A 22553-nucleotide genomic window follows, 5' to 3' on the forward strand; every position below is an offset into this window, starting at 1 on the left:
CTACTCTATTTGGTATTGTGTAAATAAGGGCGTGTGTGTGTGTTTGTGTGTACTTCTGAGACAGGGTCTTGTTTATATGCAAGCTCAGTCTGGACTAGATCTTGAGATCCTCCTGCCTCTGCCTCCTAAGCACTGTTATCAGAGGTGGGCACCACCACGAGTGGCTTAGGCTTTGTCTTTGAAAATCCTTCTTCAGTGTCCGCTTTAAGTTGCAGGATTGCACTTCTAGTTGTGTGAATTCCAAGTATGTTCAGTGCCAGGCACTGGCAGGGAGGGAAGGGGGCAGTGGAGACCTCTATGGGCCATTACAATAAGACAGCCTCCACTCACAAGGACAAGAGAAACAAGCGCGCATTTTAATCACGCTCTTCTTCCCTTTGCTCTCAGTACTCAACATTCACACTCACCACCACGCAGTTAGGACGGAACTGAAACCACCACCGGTCACGTGAATCAGCAGCCCAAAAAACCAAAAAACAAAAAACCCACGTAAGGCCACGTAACGTAGCTAGCTAGCGCCAGTGCTCGAGGGCGCAGGCGCAAGACCTTCCTGGGCGGGGCTCAGGAAACCGCGCTCGAGAGCCAAATCCTGGATTGGCCAGCCTCGCGGCAGGCCGTTGGTTCTACCGGCCTAGTACGTGAGCCCAGCCTGGGTAAGGCGGGAGCGAGCGAAATTCAAGCGCGGCTTTAACTGGGCGTCTCCTTTCCTGGGCTCCCCGGATTCCCTGGCCATGGAGGCTTCCCAAGGCTTAGCAGAAGTGGAGACTTTGAGCCCACAACTGGCCGAGAGTTACCTGAGGTATGTTTGGGTCTCCGGACGGGTCGAGCTTGCAGTCCCTGGCCTGGGGTTGAAGTGGAGTGGCTCCCACCTCCCCCTAGGATCTGCTGTGGCTTTGATCAGATTTCTAATTTGGGGAGCTCTCCTGCCTCCGCTCGCCCTGCCAAGTAACTCGTAAGTCAAATAACTCTTGAGTATGAACTCTTTAAGAGCCTGAATTTCAATTAACTGATGAAATCTTTGAGTCTTTCTAACTTGCCAACCGCCAGACCTGGGAGAAAAGAGGAAAAATAGTCCCCAAGTTGTTAGCAATTGGGTAGTGAAAATGGGATCTGAAACAGAAATACTTTATGGTGTTTGATTGATGCTGTAAAATGTTTCATTTCCTGACCAGAGTGCTGCCATTAAAAGAGAAAGGGGGTCCAGTTATCATGGTCAGTGAGCGAAGGGAAGACATATGCCCCCAAAGGAACCATTAAGCCCAGTGAATGAATACGCTTTCACCAGGTGCCTAAGTTGGAGCTTAGAAGTGTGTGGAGAGGAATATTTAACTATTAAAAATTGTAGTGCAGGGCTGGAGAGATGACTCAGAGGTTAAGAGCCCTGACTGCTCTTCCAGAAGACCCAGGTTCAATTCCCAGCACCCACATAGTAGCTCACAACCATTATGTAACTCCAGTCCTACAGGATCCTATGCTCTGGTACCTATGTGATGTGCATGCGCCCCCCACCCCACCCCACCCCCCGCGTCCATGCCTATATAATTTTTAAAAGACTACATAAAATATTAGCAAAGGATTTGTAGACATTTCTCTTAAAAAACACATAATGGCAAACCGGCACATGAAAGGTTGCTCAAAACCACCCCTAAGTAGAGGAAAAAAGATCCCAACTATAATAGGGTGTGTGTCATCCCCTCCTGGGACTGAAGATACAGAGGGTTGTGAGCCACCATGTGGGTGCTGGGAATTGAACCAGGGTCCTCTGGAAGAGCAAGCACCTAGTAGTCCTCTTAACTACAAAGTCCTCTCTACAAGTATGTAGGTTTATGTTGTTAACTTGTAGGGTTTTTTTTTTTTCCTTGGAGACAAGGTTTCTCTATGTGGGTCTGGCTGGCCTTGAACTCACAGAGACCCACATACCACCAACTTTTGCTCAGTGCTTGGATTAAAGGCTAGCGCCATCACTGCCAGGCATAGATTTTATTTTATTTTATTTTATTTTTTTGAGGCAGGCTGCTCTTGAACTCTATCCTTCTCTCTGCGTCCACATAGTGATGGAATTACAGGTGCATAGGACCCTGTTCCAGTGAATCAACGATCAGTCAGTGGACAGAGCCACCAGTACTCTAAGGAGTTTTCCCTCAAGGGACCTCCTCTTAGATAAAAATGGAGAAAAGAATCTCAAGACATACCAGAGGGAAGCAAAGTTAGTGAGTCTCTAACCCTGGAGTCTTGTAAGACAGCCCATGGGTGTGTGCTTTACAAGAGAGTTGAGTCTCCAGTGTCGTCCTCACAGTGGCCATCACTATAAAAAAAATTAGTGGCTTTCCAAGTTTAATATCACAAAGGATGTAATTTACTATAAGGCTTAAAGATTAAATCACTCTTAAAATGTAATTAAATTAAAAAATAGATGAGCTGGCTTACTTGTTTTTCTCCAAGGATGTTCCTTTACAATTGAAATTCTAAGGTGGTTTTCTTAGGTTCATTGTTTGGATTTAAGATGAGAAGAGTGCTAATTCAGTGAAACTCAAGAAGCTCATGCAACTTCTGGCCTGAAATAAACAGTTTGTTTGCTGGTTTTTTTGGTTTGGTTTGGTTTGGTTTGGTTTTTCGATACAGGGTTTCTCTGTGTAGTCCTGGCTGTCCTGGAACTCACTCTGTAGGACCAGGCTGGCCTCGAACTCAGAAATCCACCTGCCTCTGCCTCACAAGCGCTGGGACTAAAGGTGTGCACCACCATGCTAGGCTCTGATGGCATTTTTTTTAACAGTTGTTTTTTTTTTTAATCTATATTAGTGGTCTGTGTGCACGGATGTGGTGTCTGACAAAATAGGTGACTAGAGAGACAGCCGTGGGTACTGGGAACCAAACTCTTATATTTTGGGGTGTGAGTCTAGCCTTTAATGCCTGAGCCATCTCTCTAGCCCTTTTGAGGATCTCTTTTTTTTTTTTTTTTTTTTTTTTTTTTTTTTTTTTTTTTTTGGTTTTTCGAGACAGGGTTTCTCTGTATAGCCCTGGCTGTCCTGGAACTCACTTTGTAGACCAGGCTGGCCTCGAACTCAGAAATCCGCCTGCCTCTGCCTCCCAAGTGCTGGGATTAAAGGCGTGCGCCACCACCGCCCGGCTTTTTGAGGATCTCTTATCCTTTCCCTTTACACCATTTAACATAATAGTTGTACCATATGCCTTGCTTCTACCAGTTACTACCGTCCTTCTGGTACTGACTACCTTTCAGAGACATGGAGAGATCCTGTTGTGGTTTTTTGTTTGTTTTTGGCTTTTTTTTCAAGACAGGGTTTCTCTGTGTAGCCCTGGCTGTGGCTGTCCTGGAACTCACTCTGTAGACCAGGGTGGCCTCGAACTCACAGAGATCTGATAGCCTCTGCCTCCAGATTGCCTGGCAAAAATCCTTCTATGTTTTCACCATGACTTGATTCCACCAGAACTCTGGTGGAGATTTAATTGCCCAAGTAATGATCTTAAGAAGTAATGGGCTGGGTGTCAGACTCTCTGTCCTCATCAAGGGATTAGATGAGAACACTTCTCAGAAGAGCAAGTTTGCTTCTGTGTTAGTCACTTTCTGTTGCTGTAGAGGAATATGTGGGGGAAACAGTTTAAGATTATTTAGGCTCATGAGGTTGTGCTACATGTTTGGCCAGCTCCATTGCTTTTAGGTCTTCTTTGGGCAAGGCAAAGCTTCATGAGAGTAGCAAGGCAGAGGAAGCAGGAAGAGAGGGGTAATCTGAAACAATGTATACCCCTCCTGGCCACATTGGCAGTCTCATCTTCTAATTCCCACAGCCTCCCAATACCACTATTAGATTATAACTTCATCAAGAGATTATTGGGGGCTGGTGAGATGGCTCAGTGGGTAAGAGCACCCGACTGCTCTTCCGAAGGTCCAGAGTTCAAATCCCAGCAACCACATGGTGGCTCACAACCATCTGTAACGAGATCTGGCGCCCTCTTCTGGAGTGTCTGAAGACAGCTACAGTGTACTTACATATAATAAATAAATCTTAAAAAAAAAAAAAGATTATTGGTCAGTCTTTTGGTTAGGTCAGAGCTCTCTGGATCCAGTTTGAGGCTCAAAAGCCACACCTTTGAACATTGCAGTGGGACTAATCCTTCGATGCAAGTTTTCTTCCTCTTTTAATGCATTAGGGTTTTCTTTTTCTTTTTCATTTATTTGTGTGCATGCGCGCATCTGCACACATGAATGTGGAAGTCAGAGGACAACTTAATGAGTTGATTCTCTCCATCTACACATAATCTGGGTTCCGGAAATTGAATCCAAGCTGTCAGACTTGGTGGCAACTGCCTTCACCCTCTAAGCCATCTTGCTGGCCTGCGGTTTTATTTGGAGGGGGTAGGGGTAGTTGTGAGTGTAATGTATGTACATGTATGTGTATGTATATGAGCGGATCTTTGTGCAAATGCATAAAGGCCAAAGAAGGACACTGGCTATCCCTGCTCTGTCACTCTCCATTCTATTTCTTTGACATAAGATCTTACAGAAATGTATTTATTTTTAATTTTCTGTGCATTGGTGTTTTGCCAGCATGTATGTCTGGGTGAGGGTTTCCAATCTTAGAATTACAGACAGTTGTAAGCTACTGGGTGCTGGGATTTGAACTTGGGTCTTCTAGAAGAATAGTCAGTGCTTTTAACTGCTGAGTTATCTCTCCAGCCCCCATAGATCATTTCTGATACAAGGTGGGTGGAGGAAATTCACATATATGCACATATACTTTCAAGCAATTTCAGCAGTGTTTTGTTGCCTTTGCCTCCTGAGTGCTAGGATTAAAGTCATGCACCACTACCACCCGGCTATGGAAACATTACTTAAATTTCCCTCTTTCTAGGCTGGGCAGTGGTGATGCATGCCTTTAATGCCAGAACTGGGGGGTGAGAACAGAGGCAGTCAGATCTCTGTGAGTGCCAACCTGGTTTACAGAGTGAGTTCCAGGACAGCTAAGGTTACACAGAGAAACCCTGTCTTGGAAAAAGAAAAACAAACAAACAACCTCTTTCTACCCAGACTGGTGGTGTGTGCCTTTAATCCAGCAATTGGGAGGCAGAGGTAGGCAGATCTCTGTGAGTTCCAGACCAGCCTGGGCTACATATCGAGTTTAGGGCTAGCTAGAGTTACATACGACCTTATCTCAAAAGAAAAAAATAGGGCTGGAGAGATGGCTCAGTGGTTAAGAGCACCGACTGCTCTTCTGAAGGTTCTGAGTTCAAATCCCAGCAACCACATGGTGGCTCACAACCATCCGTAATGAGATCTGATGCCCTCTTCTGGTACATCTAAAGACAGTTACAGTGTACTTAGATATAATAATAAATGTTAAGAAAAAAAAGAAAAGAAAAAAAAATCCCTTCTCAGGTATGTATAGGTTTGTGTCAAATTGCCAACCAACACAGGCTAAAAGTCCTAGCTCCTTGATATAAATACTTCCAGTAGTCTGTGATGATTTGTGTGTGTGTGTGTGTGCGTGTGTGTGTGTGTTCATGTTAGGTGTAGGGGTGTGAGGAGTATTAGGTATATAGGTGTGTGGGTGCATGTATACGTGTGCATGAGCATATATGTATATAATCATGTGTAGGTCAGGGATAGCCTTAGCTGCCATTCTTCAAGTTCTGTCTACCTTGCTTATTGTAATAGGATCCCACATCTGTCATTAGGCTAGGCTGACAGCCCAGCAAGACTCAGGGGTCCTCCTGTCTCCATCCCCCAGGTTTGGATTACAAGTGCATGCCACCTTTGTCACTCCCACATGGGTACCGAGTAGCAAACTCTGCTCTTTATGTTTGTGCAGTGTCTTAGGGTTTTACTGCTGTGAACAGATACCATGACCAAGGCAACTCTTATAAGGACCATATTTAATTGGGGTTGGCTTACAGGCTCAGAGTTTCAGTCCATTATCATCAAGGCACAAACATGGCAGCATCCAGGCACACTTGGTACAGGAGGAGCTGAGAGTTCTACATCTTCATCTGAAGGCTGCTAGCAGAGTACTAACTAGGATGAGGGTCTTAAAGCCCACACCCACAGTAACACACTTCCTACAACAAGGCCACACCTCTTAATAGTGCCACTCCCTGGGCCAACCATATTCAAACCATCACATGCAGCAAGCATTGTACTGGCTAAACTGTCCTTTCTTTTATTTTTTGCAACATTTTATTTTATATGCGTGTGCCTATGTATATGTATATGTACCATGTACAGTGCAGGAGCCTTAGGAGATCAGATTCCTACCTTATACAGTTTTGCTTTGTTTTGGAGACAGAACCTTTCTATGTAGCCCTTGCTATTCTGGAACTCACTGTGTAAACTGGAGTTACAGAACTGAGCCCATGTTCTCTGCAAGAGTGGTCTCTTATCCACTGAGGCCCCTGTAATGATTTTAATATGAGTTAAATGTACTGTGTGCTGCATAGTTGTATGTCAACTTGACACAAGCTAAAGTCATCTGAGAGAAGGGAACCTCAATTAAGAAAATGCTTTTATAAGATCAGGCTTTAGGCAAGCCTATAAGGGCATTTTCTTAATGATTCCTTTGCTGATGAACAATGATGTGGAAGTGTAACAAAATAAACCCATTCTTCCCAGAGTTGCTTTTGGTTGTGGTGTTTATCGTAACCATAACTAAGACACACTTAAGTACACTCATTGGGAATATTGAGGCAGAATAACAGTTCCACCTGGGGCATGAGTAAGAAATGAACCTTAAGTGAAGCCTGAACTGTTATCTTTTAAAAATGCTTTACTGGTATGTATTAATTATATAAAAGAGTGGCTTTCATAATACTTTAACATGTTTGTATATATGTATATACAGAACTTTGATGGTATTTATCTTCCTGTTACCCATACTTAAAATGATATGTAGTGCCATCTATTTTTGAGTTAATAACATGATTTCTTTTCTCCTCCTTCTCCTCCTGTTCTTTTTTTTTTTTTTTTTTTTGAGACAAGTCTATGTAGTCATGGCTGTCCTAGAACTTGCTATGTAGGCCAAGGTGGCCCGCTTCTGCCTCCTAAATGCTGGAGTTAAAGGTATTTACTACCATGCTTAGCAATTTTCGTCTTGGTAATATCTGAGTATCTCCATCATACAAATATCCTGTATATTCCTGTGGCCTCCGGGTGAAAGCATTAATGTCAGTCACCTGGCTACTTTCATGGATCTATGAATTTTCGCATCTCAATACAGAGTCAGAAAATCTGATGTTGATGCTAGAAATCTGTGTCTTAACAAGCCCCCATTCCAAGAAACTCTAGACATAGAAAATTGAGAACCATTGCCCTTAATTTTTTTGTGGTACTAGGGATTGAATCTAGGGCTTTGTGAATGGTAAGCAAGTGTTCTACTATTGAGTTATATCACCAGCCTGAGAATCAATTTTTAAGCCTTTTGAGATAATGATCATGAGAGCAGGCTGACCTTGAGCTCATGATCTTTCTGCCGCCACTGGAATTACAGGTGTGAGACATCACACCTAGCTTGGAAAATCTTTAAAGGCTGAGTGAGGTGAAGTTAGCTTAGTAAAAGAGGAGAGTGTTCTAGCAAGAGGACGGTGGTGTGAACCTGTACTTAGAGGTAACAGAGAAGCATACTGGATGCAAGGACTTAGAATAAAATTTGTAAGGTAGAAGGGTCAAGCGTGATAGTGGATGCCTTTGATCCCAGCACTCAGGTGGCAGAATCAGGCAGATCTCTGAGGCCAGGCCAATCTGATCTAGCCTACACAGTGAGTTTCTGAATAGCCAGACATACCCTGTCTTCAAAACAAAAATGTGTAAGGTAGGATGTGACCCGTAAGATTAGAGGGGTCATAGGTTGTTGGCTATGTCAGAGAGGGCTTGTAATACCAGATTAAGCAGCTTAAGCTTTGTAGACTATGGGTCCACCAGAGACATTTTTTAAAGATTTATTTATTTATTATATGTAAGTACACTGTAGCTGTCTTCAGACACTCCAGAAGAGGGAGTCAGATCTCGTTACGGATGGTTGTGAGCCACCATGTGGTTGCTGGGATTCGAACTCTGGACCTTCGGAAGAGCAGTCGGGTGCTCTTACCCACTGAGCCATCTCACTAGCCCCCAGAGACATTTTTGAGTTAACATCTTTATTGAATGCCAATGCCGGGCATTTGCCTATTGATACTGTACAGTTCAGTGACATTCATTATATTCACATACTTGAGAATATGGTGTGTTCAAATAATTGTGTACCTTTCACTATAGCCAATTTTTGGATATTTTCATTACCTTTCAAAGACATTATTTTTAAAAAACCTATAGTTTATTTTTATTTTCTGTACATTAGTGTTTTGTCTGCATGTATGTCTGTGTGAGGGTGTCAGAAGCCCTGGAACTGAAGTTATAAAGGGTTGTGAGCTGCCATGTGGGTGCCAGGAATTGAATTCGTGTCCTCTTAACCTCTGAGCCATCTCTCCAGCCCCACAAAGAAATTCTTAACTGTTTGGCCATCATTCCTCTAGTCCTGATGGGTTATAAAGTGATATCTCTGAGGTTTTGGTTTCCATTTCCCTGATAACTAACATGGAGTATCTTTTTATGTTCTTCTCTTTTTAAAAATTATAAATTTTAGTGCAGAGTAAATAAACAAATGAATGGGATTCTCAGATATTGTATGTATGTTTATACTATGTATTGATCATGTTCATCGTACCTTTATAGAGCAGGCTGGCCTGGAATTTAGGGACCCACCTGCCTCTGCCTCTCCTATGCTGAGATTAACAGCGTGCATGACACTATACCCGGCCTCACCCACTTTTATGCCTTCCTCTGTTCCTTTCCTTTCCTCTTCTCTTTCTCCTATCCCAGTCCCCAATAGATACCTCTTCTTTAGGCTTCAGGTTGGTTCAGGTTGGTTTGTGGCTTCTTCTCCTCTCGGGGGTTTGGCAGTGGGGAGATCTTGCTGCAAATAAGTGGATTGGGGGGGGGTGCTGGTGATATCCCTATATTCAACCCTTCAGAACTATAGAGAAAAATATTTCATTTTTTTATGGTCAGATAATGCTCAATTGTGTGTTTTATTTTTATTATTTTGCAATTCCTATAAAGGTAAGGAACTTTTCTATGCCTGCCCTAGCTCTGAAATAATGACACAGACCAGGTATATTATAAGCTTTTTTCACTATAGCTGAGTAGGGTACTCATCTATTCTAACCTGACTATGCTGGCCTGGCCTATTTCCCAGCCACCTGTCCTGTTACTTGCCTGAGTTACTTGTCTGTGTCTGGTCCTAACTAGGATCAGAAGTCCTGTCTCTCTCCTCCCCCACCCAGTTTTTGGGTGAATCAGCTCTTTATTAACCAATCAGAGGTGATAGAAAACAATCTTTTGTTTGTTTGTTTGTTTGTTTGAGACAGGGTTTCTTTGTATAGCCCTGGCTGTCCTGGAACTCACTTTGTAGACCAGGCTAGCCTCAAACTCAGAAATCTGCCTGCCTCTGCCTCCCAAGTGCTGGGATTAAAGGCATACGCCACTACCGCCCGGCAGAAAACAATCTTTATACATCATTGAGACAGGAGATGTTATAATAATCATGACAGTGCCAACATCTGGACTGCGACCAGATCTCTGGGCACGGAAATCAGCATCTGAAATATACACTGTTGTACAAAACCTTTTTATTATTTTTATAAAATATTCCTTTTTATTTTTTATATGCATTGGTGCTTTGTTTGCATGTATGTCTATGTGAGGGCATTAGACCCTTTGGAACTGGAGTTACAGACATTTGTAAGCTGTCATGTGGGTGCTGGGAATTGAATCAGGGTCCTCTGGAAGAGTAGTCAGTGCTCTTAACCTCTGAGCCATCTCTCCAGCCCTTCAATTGTATAGTTGTATTACATATATGTATATGGGGAGCCTGACTGATTCCATAACATGGGAATTATGTATAGCGCTGTGATGAACATGGGTATGAAGGGGTCTCTATACTAAGCTAAGTGATTTTGGTGGGTAAATGCTCAGAAGTGATATAATTGGATTATAAAGTGGTTTTGTTCTCATTCTTGAGAATGTCTTCCATAGAGACTTACTAATGTACGTTCCCAACAGTATTTGTTTACTTATTGTTACTGTGTGCAATCTGTGTGCAGGTGTCACATGACAGCTTTGGGATTTGCTTGAGGGCATTAGAAACCCAATTTAGTTACAGGGCTGGATGAGCCTCAGCTGGTAAAGTAGTTGCCTAGCCATGCACAAAGCCCTGAGTTCAATCTCAGCACTACATATAAAACTGGGCATAGCAGATGCCTAAAATTCCCAGCACTCATCAGGTAGGATAGATAGAGGCCAGAAGATAGTTCAAGGTCAACCTTGGCTGTATAGTGAGCTTAGGAAGAATTTCAAGGGATACTTGAGAGTGCCTTAAGAAAAAAAGCCCAACTACAGTCTGGATTCCAAAATGAACTCTAAAGCTTTCATAGGTTAAATATTCAGTCTGTTTCCTCTCTTGAGAATTGGCTTCAGAGGCTCCTTCATGCCAAGCAAGTATTCTACCGCTTGAGCTAATTTCCGAGTCCCATGTCACATTATTTTTTTTTTTTTACTTTTTTTCTTTTTTAAAATAGATATGTGCAAGAAGCCAAAGAAGCAGCTAAGAATGGAGATCTGGAAGAATCATTGAAACTTTTCAATTTGGCAAAGGACATTTTTCCCACCAAAAAGGTGATGAGCAGAATCCAGAAACTCCAGGAAGCTTTGGAGCAGTTGGCAGAAGATGATGATGATGAATTTATAGATGTGTGCAGCTCTGGCTTGCTGCTTTATCGAGAGCTGTATGAGAAACTCTTTGAGCACCAGAAAGAAGGCATCGCTTTTCTCTATAGCCTGTATAAGGATGGAAGAAAAGGGGCCATTTTAGCAGATGATATGGGATTAGGGAAGACTGTTCAGGTCATTGCTTTCCTGTCAGGTATGTTTGATGCTTCACTTGTGAATCATGTGCTATTGATCATGCCAACCAATCTCATTAATACATGGGTCAACGAATTTGCCAAGTGGACTCCAGGAATGAGAGTGAAAACCTTTCATGGCTCCAGCAAGAGTGAACGCACTAGAAGCCTGACACGGATTCAACAAAGGAACGGTGTTGTGATCACTACCTACCAAATGTTACTCAATAATTGGCAGCAACTTGCAAGCTTTAATGGACAAGCATTTGTATGGGACTACGTCATCCTTGATGAAGCCCATAAGATCAAAAGCGCCTCTACCAAGTCAGCAGTGTGTGCACGTGCTATTCCTGCGAGTAATCGCCTCCTCCTCACAGGAACACCAGTCCAGAATAACCTGCAAGAACTCTGGTCCCTGTTTGATTTTGCTTGCCAAGGCTCCTTGTTAGGAACATTAAAAACTTTTAAAATGGAGTATGAACATCCGATTATTAGAGCAAGAGAGAAGGATGCCACCCCTGGGGAAAAAGCCTTGGGACTTAAGATATCTGAAAATTTAATGGAAATCATAAAACCCTATTTTCTAAGGAGGACCAAAGAAGAAGTGCAGATGAAAAAGGCAGACAATCCAGAGGCCAGACTTGGTGAAAAGAATCCAGCTGGTGAAGCCATTTGTGAGACATTTCCCCTTGCCAGGAAAAATGATTTAATTGTTTGGATACGCCTTCTGCCTTTACAAGAGGAAATTTATAGGAAGTTTGTGTCTTTAGAGCACATCAAGGAGTTGTTAATGGAGACACGCTCACCTCTGGCTGAGCTGGGTGTCTTAAAGAAGCTCTGTGACCACCCTAGGCTGCTATCTGCACGAGCTTGCCGTTTGCTGAATCTAGGAACTGCCACATTCTCTGCTCAGGATGAAAATGAGCAAGAAGATGTCTCAAATATGAACAGCATTGATCACTTAACTGACAAAACACTGATGCAAGAGTCTGGAAAAATGATATTCTTAATGTCCCTGCTAGAAAGACTTCAAGATGAAGGACATCAAACTCTGGTGTTTTCTCAGTCGATAAAAATTCTCAACATCATTGAGCGTCTCTTAAAGAACAAGCACTTTAAGACATTGCGAATTGATGGCACAGTTACTCATCTTTGGGAACGAGAAAAAAGAATTCAGTTATTCCAGCAAAATAAAGAATACTCAGTTTTTCTACTTACCACTCAAGTAGGTGGTGTTGGCCTAACATTAACTGCAGCGACTAGAGTTGTCATTTTTGACCCTAGCTGGAACCCTGCAACTGATGCTCAGGCTGTGGATAGAGTTTACCGAATTGGCCAAAAAGAGAATGTTGTGGTTTATCGACTAATCACTTGTGGAACTGTAGAAGAAAAGATATATAGAAGACAGGTTTTCAAGGACTCCTTGATCAGACAAACTACTGGTGAGAAGAAGAACCCATTCCGCTATTTCACCAAACAAGAGTTAAAAGAGCTCTTCACAGTTGGGGACCTGCAGAACTCTGCGACCCAGATGCAGCTTCAGTGTCTACATGCTGCTCAGCGGAGATCTGATGAGAAACTAGATGAGCATATCGCCTACCTCCACTTGTTGGGCATAGCAGGAATCTCAGACCATGATTTGATGTTCACCTGTGATCTGTCTGTTAAAGAAGAGCTTGACATGTTAGAAGACTCTCAGTACATTCACCAGAGAGTTCAAAAAGCTCAATTCCTCGTTGAATCTGAGTCTCAAGATACAGTGCAAAGACAAAGGAGTGGAATTGAGGAGACCTGGCTCAAAGCACAGGAATTTCCTTCTCAACAGAAGAAGAAAGGTACTGAATTCAAGAAACCTCAGCCTCAGCCTTCACGCCTTCTGTCTAAACCTACCCAGGTAGAGGCTGTCAGTTCTCAAATGGCCAGTATAACCATTTGCGATCAGTCTGCAGAAAGTGAACCCCAAGAGCACTCTGAGGTACATGATGATGTCACTTCGCTGCAAGGTAGTCACCACCTCAACAGTACATTTGATGCTGGCACTATAGCTTCTTTACCCCAGGAGGCTGAAAGTATAAGAGAAGTTTCTACTGACTCTTTATTGAGCCCTGCAAAAGGTTTTGCAGCTGAAAATGATGCTATGCAGAAGAAGGGATTACAAGCATCACCTGGGCAAGAGGCCCCATCAGAGAACCTGGGAAGTTTTCATTATTTACCTAGAGAATCCAGCAAGGCCAGTCTTGGGCCAAATTTAGATCTACAGGATAGTGTGGTTTTATATCACCGCAGTCCCACAGCAAATGAAAATCAAAACCTAGAATCAGATGTACCCATGATTGAAATATCTGATGACTTGTCTGCACCTCCTAGCGTACTGGAGGGTGCTCAAGCAATCGAGGCCCAGTTGGAGTTGAAAGAGGACGACCCTTTAAAATCACCACCACAATATGTATGTGATTTCAATCTTTTCCTGGAAGACTCTGCAGACACTAGACAAAACCTCTCCAGCAAGTTTTTGGAACATGTTGAGAAAGAACAAAGCTTGCAAAGCCCTGCAGCTAACTCCAGGGCAAAGTCAGCACTTACTCTCAGTTTGGATTCTTCTAAGAGTGATGAAGAATCAGGAGTGATTAGTGTGAAAACCAAAAGCAAAGCTAGAAGGATCCTCTCAGATGATGAAGATGAAGATGAAGAAGATGCTTTTAAAGGAAGTTCCACAAATTCAATTAACATCTCTCCCTTTCCATTCTCATCTGTGAAACAATTTGATGCTTCAACTCCCCAAAGCGACAGCAATCCATCTCGAAGGTTCTTTTCACCTAAAATACCAGGTGAAGTGAATACGTCCTTATATTCTAGGAGGTCCCTGGCTTCTAGGAGGTCTCTGATCAATGTGGTTTTAGATGATGTGGAAGATATAGAGGAAAGGCTTGATAACAGCAGCGAGGAGGAGAGTGAGCCAGGGCTTTCCGAAGAGAGCAATGAAGAAGAAGCCTTAGCCTGCACAGAAGAGCAGCCTTCTGGGGCAACACTGGCTTCAGGAAACAAGTCCAGCAACTTGACCATGTCTGAGCCTACTTCTCCAGCCCCACAAAGCTCTCCCTGTGCCCCTGAACCTTCGTCAAGTGACCCTATGCCTGATCCTCCCCAGGATCCGGCAGTGGAGGCTGGTAATGACTATGAGAGTCTTGTAGCTCGTGGGAAAGAACTGAAAGAGTGCGGGAAGATACAGGAGGCTCTCAACTGCTTAGTTAAAGCACTTGATATAAAAAGTGCAGATCCTGAGGTCATGCTCATGACTTTAAGTTTGTATAAGCAACTGAACATTTGAGAACTTTATAGCCTATTTCTTATGTCTAAAATGCAATTGAATATAAATGTTTTGTTCAGTAGTTCTTCCCTTGAATATTTCATTTTTTTCCCTTTTAGGCATACTTTGTAAACTTTCAGAAGTGTTACCTAAAGTTTTGTGAAGCTGTTCTGGCTACTTTTACTTTGAAAAGGGCCATTTTGTCTGTTAGCTCAGTTCTGAAAATTAAAGTGCCTTTTCTCGAGTTTTTCCATTCATTTTCTTTCACAAGGTGGTAGACAGAAACTCTTTAGTTCCAATAAGCTCGTCATTTAGCCTTCCAAATCTAAGATAGCCTTAATAATGTGCTGTTTGTGCTTTCAGCTTAGTTGCGTACAGTACCTGTACTAGCATTCTTGGGCACTTGTAGCCTGCCCTGGAGTTGCTCTACCAACTGGTTAGCTATTCTTCTTCACTTACTCTGGACTGTCTGCTTTTCTTCAACCCAGTTATGTGGGGTGTGTGTGTGTGTGTGTGTGTGTGGGTGTTCTTCAGTTTTTTGAGACAAAGTCTCTACATAGTTCTGGCTGGCCTGGAACTCAGGGAGATAGATCCACCTGCCTCTGCCTCCCTGGAGCTGGGATTAAGGGTGTATAACACTATGTCCCACTTATACTGGTGTTTGGATGCTATCACATCCTCTCTTTTGATTGTCGACTAGATAAGAATCCGATTCACCTTCAGAAACACCAAGTGCAGCATATGCTGTCACCAAAGAATTAGTGTTTATGACACCCAGTGTGGTGGTGGAAGTCCATACCAGAACACTTCTCTGGACACCAACCAGTGCCCTGCAATTCAGTTTGGACACTACCCAGAGTTACTGGGAGACTACAAGTTTTAGCCTCAGTTCCACAAAGTCTGCCTTTACAGGGTAGTGTTAAAAGAATATTATCCCAGTGTGGAAGGACTAAGCAATATCTATCCCTTCTCTAGAGGTCCTAATGACAAACCAAAGTATGATTCAGCCTGGGGAACCAACGAGTTTGTGGGTTTACTTACAGTGCACGAGTGAGGAGTTATTGGCTGAAGCATGCATGAGCAAAGAAGTCACACTGAGAAAGTCCACTCAGCGTGGTGATGACTTCCCCTTGGCTGCATAGATGGAGCCCCCTTCCCCCAGTCCTTTCCAGCCTATACACTGCAGCCTCTCCATGAAATCTAGAGGCTATATAGAACTAGAGCAGCTGTGAGTATTTGGGTAAGGCTTCAGTGACCCTCCTTGCCCTTCCTGTGAGAGAATGTCACCATGCCCAGCTATGATGATCTAAGCAAGCAGATGCAGCTGCTCTTACAATATGGTGGTTGTTCTGCTCAAAGGATAGTAAGACATTACTTAATAACACATTACTACAAATTGGGGTTTTACGCCCTTCCAGGTCACGGAACTCCTAAAAACAGTTTGCTATACTTAGTTTATTAAAGTAAACCTAGGAACAGGGAATAAAAAGGACGATTAGGTGTAGGTCTGAAGGAGGTTGCAGGGAGCCCCCACACCCTCCAGCAACACCCCAACCCCTTCAACCAGGCGTATTAAGCTACCAGTGGTTCTCAACCTTCCTAATGCTGAGACCCGTACAATTGCTCATGTTGTAATGACCCCCAACCATAAAATTATTTCACTGTTACTTCATAACTAAATTTTGCTACTGTTATGAATTGTAAATATCTGTATTTTCCAACAGTCTTAGGCAACCCTTGTGAGGTTGGAGACCACTAACCTAAACCTTCTCAAACTCAATTGTTTAATGTAGTGCTAGGGATATTTTTGGACAATTAATGAATGCTTAAGTAGTTGGCCATTACCAATTAACCCAAGTTTATAGCCCTGGAGGTTGGGCACTCCCACCCCTCTAATGAAACCTTGGTCCTATGGCTACCTGCTTCCATTCCAGAGCTGGAACAGAGGAGGATGGTGTCTAGCCACCAATCATTTCATCAGCAAACACATCATTCAGTAGATTTTCAGGGCTTTAGGAACTATGTGCCAGGAGCCAAGAACAAAGACCAGATTTTCATAGCTCCCTGTAATTCAAAGTTTCTAACAATGCTCTTAAAAGAGAATGCCTCCCACCCCGGTACCCTCCCACCATGGTGTGGATTAACTATTACCCTACCCTTAAGTTCTGTGAATTCAAGAACTCACCTTGTCTTGTGCAGTAGTGTATCCCCATGGCCTAGAAGAATTCAATTTAGATGACAACTGTTCAACAAACATCTGAAAATGAAGACTCGCTTAAAGGTTTGGTAAGTACCGATTCCCACCAAGGTTGTTAGGTGAGGACAGGAGACTGTCCCTGTTTTAGATGCTCCACACAGAAACCTTCACAGGTCACATGTTCAGAGGAAAACACTCGGGCTTGATCTTTGGGGGATAGTTCAGCTTGCTACCAGCTGGAACTTATCAGTGACTTCACCGAGGGGCTTGCCTAGATCCCCTGATTAGTGATCTCCATGCCTGAGAAAAGACTTCTCCAAATATCTAGCTTCTGGCCTCTTCATACCGCACTGAAGATTTAAGAGGAAAACAAAGGCATTTGCACTTTGGACTCTGGTTCCCATATCACCCACCATGGCCTCAGCCCTGCTCCTACCTAACCTCACTTTGCACACAGAACCCCTGCCTTTGCATTCCCCACTGCTCCCAGGTTTCCTGCAGCTGCTTCTTTTTTAAATTGGAGACAGAGTTTCTCTGTGTAGCCCTGGCTGTCCTGGAACTTACTCTGTAGACCAGGCTGGCCTCGAACTCAGAAATCTGCCTGCCTCTGCCTCCCAAGTGCTGGGATTAAAGGCGTGCGCCACCACTGCCCGGCAGTTTCTAATTTTTTTTTTAAAAAAATAAATTTTAAAAAGTATTTACTTAGACACATTCAGAATGTCAACAAAACAGTCGAATTTTTTTTTTTTTTGCAATTACATCAGTTAACAGAACACTTATCTTCGTATAAGCTGCATCACAGACAACTGAAGATGAAAAAAAAATAAAACCCAAAAATAAAACCCAAAGGAAAACAAAAAACAAACTACTGTCCCCATATATAACTAATTTGTGCTGTGTACCAATAAGAACCTGCTTTAAATTTCCATGCCAATTTACAACCCCCAGACTGTATCAGGCAAGGTTAGTGGCTATTGAAAATGCCACCAGGACAGGGCTATCTAAAGACACATTCTGTAGTGTGTTAACTATACAAAAAAAGACACTGTACAGTTTAAAAAGAAATCTTACACAGCCTTACATTTCTTTTTTCTTTAAAAGCAGTGAGTTGTGTACAGGAGGGGTTAAATGTTTTATAGATAAGAAAAAAAACTTCGCTAGAACCAACTTATTCATCATCTTCTTCATCGTCGTCTTCCTCCTCTTCATCCTCCTCCTCATCTTCCTCTTCCTTCTTTTTCTTGCTCTTTTCAGCCTTGACCACCCCCTTTTCGCTGCATCAGGTTTTCCTTTAGCTTGGTCGGTAGGCAGCAATATTCTTCTTATACTTCTCTTTCAGCTTGGCAGCCTTCTTCTCATAGGGCTGCTTGTCATCCGCTGCAGTGTTGTTCCACATCTCTCCTATTTCTTTGCAACATCACCAATGGATAAGCCAGGATGCTCACCTTTGATTTTGGGGCGATACTCAGAACAGAACAAGAAGAAGGCCGAAGGAGGCCTCTTGGGTGCATTGGGGTCCTTAAACTTCTTTTTGGTCTCCCTTTGCATTTCTCTTTCATAACGAGCCTTGTCAGCCTTTGCCATATCTTCAAATTTCCCCTTTTCTTTAGCAGTCATGGTCTTCCACCTCTCTGAGCACTTCTTGGAGAACTCTGAGAAGTTGACAGAAGCATCCGGGTGCTTCTTCTTGTGCTCCTCCCGCCAGGTTTGCACAAAGAATGCATATAAGGGCATTTTGCCTTTCGGCTTCATTGCCCATGTTTAGTTGCTTTTCTTCCGCAAGGCAGAGTTGCCCAGCGCCTGTCCGTCCTGCTCTCGCTTGCCCCAGCGCTGTCTCTATGGAGCTCAATGTACTGCAATGGCTGTGAGAGCGGGAGCCAGATGCCCCCCCTTTTAAATTTATTTATTTTTTACACTCCATATTTTATTCCCTGCCCCCATCCACCCTCTGACTGCTCCACATCCCACACCTACTCCCCAGCCCTCTGTCTCCACTTGGATGTCCTCACCCCCCACCCCACCTGACCTCTAAACTCCCTGGGGCCTCTAGTCTCTTGAGGGTTAGGCACATCATTTCTGAATGAACACAGACCCGGCAGTCCTCTGCTGTATGTGTGTTGGGGACCTCATTATCAGCTGGTGTATGCTGCCTATTTGGTGGTCCACTGTTTGCGAGATCTCGGGGGTCCAGATTAATTAAGACTGCTGGTCCTGGGGCTGGTGAGATGGCTCAGTGGGTAAGAGCACCCGACTGCTCTTCCGAAGGTCCAGAGTTCAAATCCCAGCAACCACATGGTGGCTCACAACCATCCGTAACGAGGTCTGGCGCCCTCTTCTGGAGTGTCTGAAGACAGCTACAGTGTACTTACATATAATAAATAAATAAATCTTTAAAAAAAAAAAAAGACTGCTGGTCCTTCTACAGGATCGCCCTTCTTCTCAGCTTCTTCCAGCTTTCCCTAAGTCAACAACAGGAGTCAGCAACTTCTGTCCATTGGTTGAGTGCAAATATCTGCATCTGACTCTTTCAGCTGCTTATTGGGTCTTTCGGGGGGCAGTCATGCTAGGTCCCTTTTTATGAGTGCTTCATAACCTCAGTAATAGTGTCAGGCCTTGGGACCTCCCCTTGAGCTGGATCCCACTTTTGGGCCTGTCCCTAGACCTTCTTTTCCTCAGGCTCCTCTCCATTTCCATCCCTGTAATTCTTTCAGACAGGAACAATTAACTATGGGTCAGAGATGTGACTGTGGGATGGCAACCCCATCCCTCACTTGATGTCCTCCTGTCTTTCTGCTGAAGATGGGCATTTCATCTAAGGTCCCTCCCTTTGACTCTTGAGAGTCTCTCACCTCCCAGGTCTCTCTGGTGCATTCTGGAGGGTCCCCCCAACCTATTTCTAGAGGTTGCCTGTTTCCATTCTTTCTGCTGACCCTCAGGGCTTCAGTCCTTTTCCCTCACCCAGTCCCCCCTCCCTACCTCATCCATTTTCCCTCCTAGGTCCCTCCCTCCCTCCCCACTTGTGATTGCTTTCTTCTCTCTCCCACGTGGGCATCCTCACTTGGGCATTTCAGCTTGTTGACCTTTTTGAGTTCTGTAGACTGTATCTTGGGTATTCTGTACTTTTTTGTGACTAACATCCACTTATCAGTGAGTACATACCATGCATGTCCTTTTGGGTCTGAGTTACCTCACTCAGGATGATATTTTCTGTTTTTTTTTTTTTTAAGATTTATTTACTATTATACATAGGTACACTGTAACTGACTTCAGATACACCAGAAGAGGGCATCAGATCTCATTACGGTTGGTTGTGAGCTACCATGGTTGCTGGGATTTGAACTCAGGACCTTTGGAAGAGCAGTCAGTGCTCTTACCCGCTGAGCCATCTCTCCAGCCCCGATATTTTCTAGTTCCCTCCATTTGCCTGCAAAACTCTGGATGTCCTTGTTCTTAATAGCTGAATAGTAATCTCATTGTGTAACTGAACCACATTTTCTGTATCCATTCCTCTGTTGAGGGACATCTGGGTTGTTTCCAGCTTCTAGCTATTATAAATAAAGCTGCTATGAACATAGTGGAGCATGTGTCCTTCTTACCGGTTGGGACATCTTCTGGATATATGCCCAGGAGAGGTATTGTGGGATCCTCCGGTAGTACTATGTCCAATTTTCTGAGGAACCGCCAGACTGATTTCCAGAGTGGTTGTACAAGCTTGCAATCCCACCAACAATGGAGGAGTGTTCCTCTTCACATCCTCACATGTGTTGTCACCTGAGGTTTTATCTTAGCCATGCTAATTGGTATAAGGTGAAATCTCAGGGTTGTTTTGATTTGCATTTCCTGATCACTAAGGACTTTGAACATTTCTTTAGGTGCTTCTCAGCCATTTGAGATCCCTCAGTTGTGAATTCTCTGTTTAGTTCTATTCCCCATTTTTGATTGGGTTGTTTGGTTCCTGCAGCTTCTTAAGATTGTGCATTTTCTAAGAGTGGCTGGGGGGGGGGGGCGGGGGGGATTGGTGCAATGACACCTCTTCACACTTGTAATCCCAGCATTGTAACATCCTCTGCTACATAGCAAATTCAAGACCAGCCTGGGATATATAAGACCCTGACTCCCAAAACAGAACAAGCTTCTTCAGGTTCCATATTCCCAGTGTAGTGTAGTGAGTCACAGCTAAGGTCACCCCCATTGAGTCTTGGGTGTCTCCCTTTCCTCTCTGTCTTGTCCTGGAGATGTCCCCCACCTCCTCACCCCCATCAGTTGCAGATTTCTATTCATTCTCATGGCCATCTAGCCATCTCTCCTGCCCCTCCCCATATCTGATCCTAACCACCCTCATTCACCTCCCCATCCCTTCTCTCACCCAGTTCCCTCCCTCCGTCTGCCTCTTCTAAGTGAGATTCCCCCTTCTAAGTGAGATTCAAGCATTCTCAGTTGGGCCTTCCTTCTTGTTTAGCTTCTTTGAGTCTGTGGAGTGTAGTATGGATATCACCTCCTGTAGCCAGGCAGGAACCCCAGTGGACACCAACCCACCCACAAAACTTTCATCCCGAAATTTATCCTATCTAAACAAAATGCAGGGACAGGGGATGGAGCAGAGACTGAGAAAATGGTCAAACAATAACCAGCCCAACTTGAGACCTATCCTATGGGCAAGCACCAATCTCTGACACTATTAATGTTATGCTTGCAGGAACCTAGCATGGCTGCCCTCTGAGAGGCTCCACCCAGCGACTGATTCAGAGAGATGCAGACACTCACAGCCAAGTAGTGGATGGGGAGCTTGGGGACTCTTATGGAAGAGTAGTGGGAAGGACTGGGTGTCAACTAACCTGGACCCCTCAGAGGCTGAACTACCAACCAAAGAGGATACATGGACTGGACATAGGCTGCCCACACATATGTAGCAGATGTGCAGCTTGACCTTCATGTGGGTCCTGAACAACTGGAGCGGGAGCTATCCCAAAAGCTGTTGCCTGTCTGTGGGATATGTTCTCTTAGGTGGGCTGCCTCGTCTGGCCTCAGTGGGAGAAGATGTGCCTAGCCCTGCAGGGACTTGATGTGCCAGGGTGGGGGAGTTATCCAGGAGGGCCCCACCCTCTCAGAGGAGAAGGGGAGGGCAGATGGGGGCAGGGTTGTAGGACAGGGTGACTTGCTGTGGTGGGGGGCAGTGCAACTGAGTGGAATGTAAAGTGAATAAATAAATAAATAAATAAATAAATAAAATATTGAAAACTCTTTTTAAAAAATTGAACAAACTGGGTGGTGGCAAGTGCAGGGACCTAGCAGTGGCATATGTCATCATGTGCTACCACAGTCACCAGGTGCTCCAGGTGTGGGCTGCATATAAAAAGACTGTCCACCACTCCAGTGCACTTTCTCTCTCTCTGTTCCCATGTTTTCTCCCCATACCCCATTTTCTATCCTGTTCTGTGCCCCATCCTCTTCATTGCCATCATGGCTCTGCTCCTGTCTGTCTGCCCGTCTACAGGTCTACTGTCTGCCTTTACCCCTTCTCAAGGTCCTCACTCCCCTCCCTCTCCCCCCCCAAAAAAACCTTTATACCAGATCTATTGGACAGCATAATTTCTCAAGGACATATCTTGGCATGGGCCCACCAGGTACACCCCTCGCTGCACTGTATTTCATAACATTGTGGGTTGTTTGGGTTTGTTTTGTTTGGACGAGACCTCACTAGACTGGCCAGTCATGCTTCTCCACTACTGCCTCCCCAGTGCAGTATGACGAGACTCAGAGCACTTGAGACGCATGAAGTTTTTATTGTTCAAAAAAGATTTTTTTTTGTTCTTTTGAAACAAAAATTTTTGTGTAGCCTGGCTGTCCTGGAACTAGCTCCCTGTACCAGTTTGGCCTGGAACTCAGAGATCCCCCTGCCTTTGCCTCCCAAATGCTAAGATTAAAAGCCTGCATTGCCACGAACTGCAAAAGCATTGCCTGATTGTCACCCATAGAAATTACAGATGTTATGTCTGTAGATATCTCAGAAGAACCACTAATAGTCATGACTATCAAGTTAGAGCATGTGTTTATTGTGTACAGGGTCTTGAGTTTGATCCCCATAAAAGTGTTTAGATCTTCCAT

At 44.0% G+C, this 22553-nt stretch overlaps 1 protein-coding gene across 1 annotated transcript; it reads left to right on the forward strand.

Annotated features, from left to right (window-relative positions):
• The first annotated feature begins 612 nt into the window (after nt 1-612).
• On the forward strand, nt 613-14420 carry Ercc6l (ERCC excision repair 6 like, spindle assembly checkpoint helicase). Its single transcript, XM_021153694.2, has 2 exons — nt 613-799; nt 10621-14420. The coding sequence occupies exons 1-2, from the start codon at nt 732-734 to the stop codon at nt 14270-14272; spliced, it is 3720 nt and encodes a 1239-aa protein (XP_021009353.1). The 5' UTR covers nt 613-731; the 3' UTR covers nt 14273-14420.
• The last annotated feature ends 8133 nt before the right edge of the window (nt 14421-22553 follow it).

This window comes from Mus caroli, unplaced genomic scaffold (assembly GCF_978045245.1).
Source record: "Mus caroli unplaced genomic scaffold, Mus_caroli_1 scaffold_5, whole genome shotgun sequence".
Classification (NCBI taxonomy): Eukaryota; Metazoa; Chordata; class Mammalia; order Rodentia; family Muridae; genus Mus; species Mus caroli.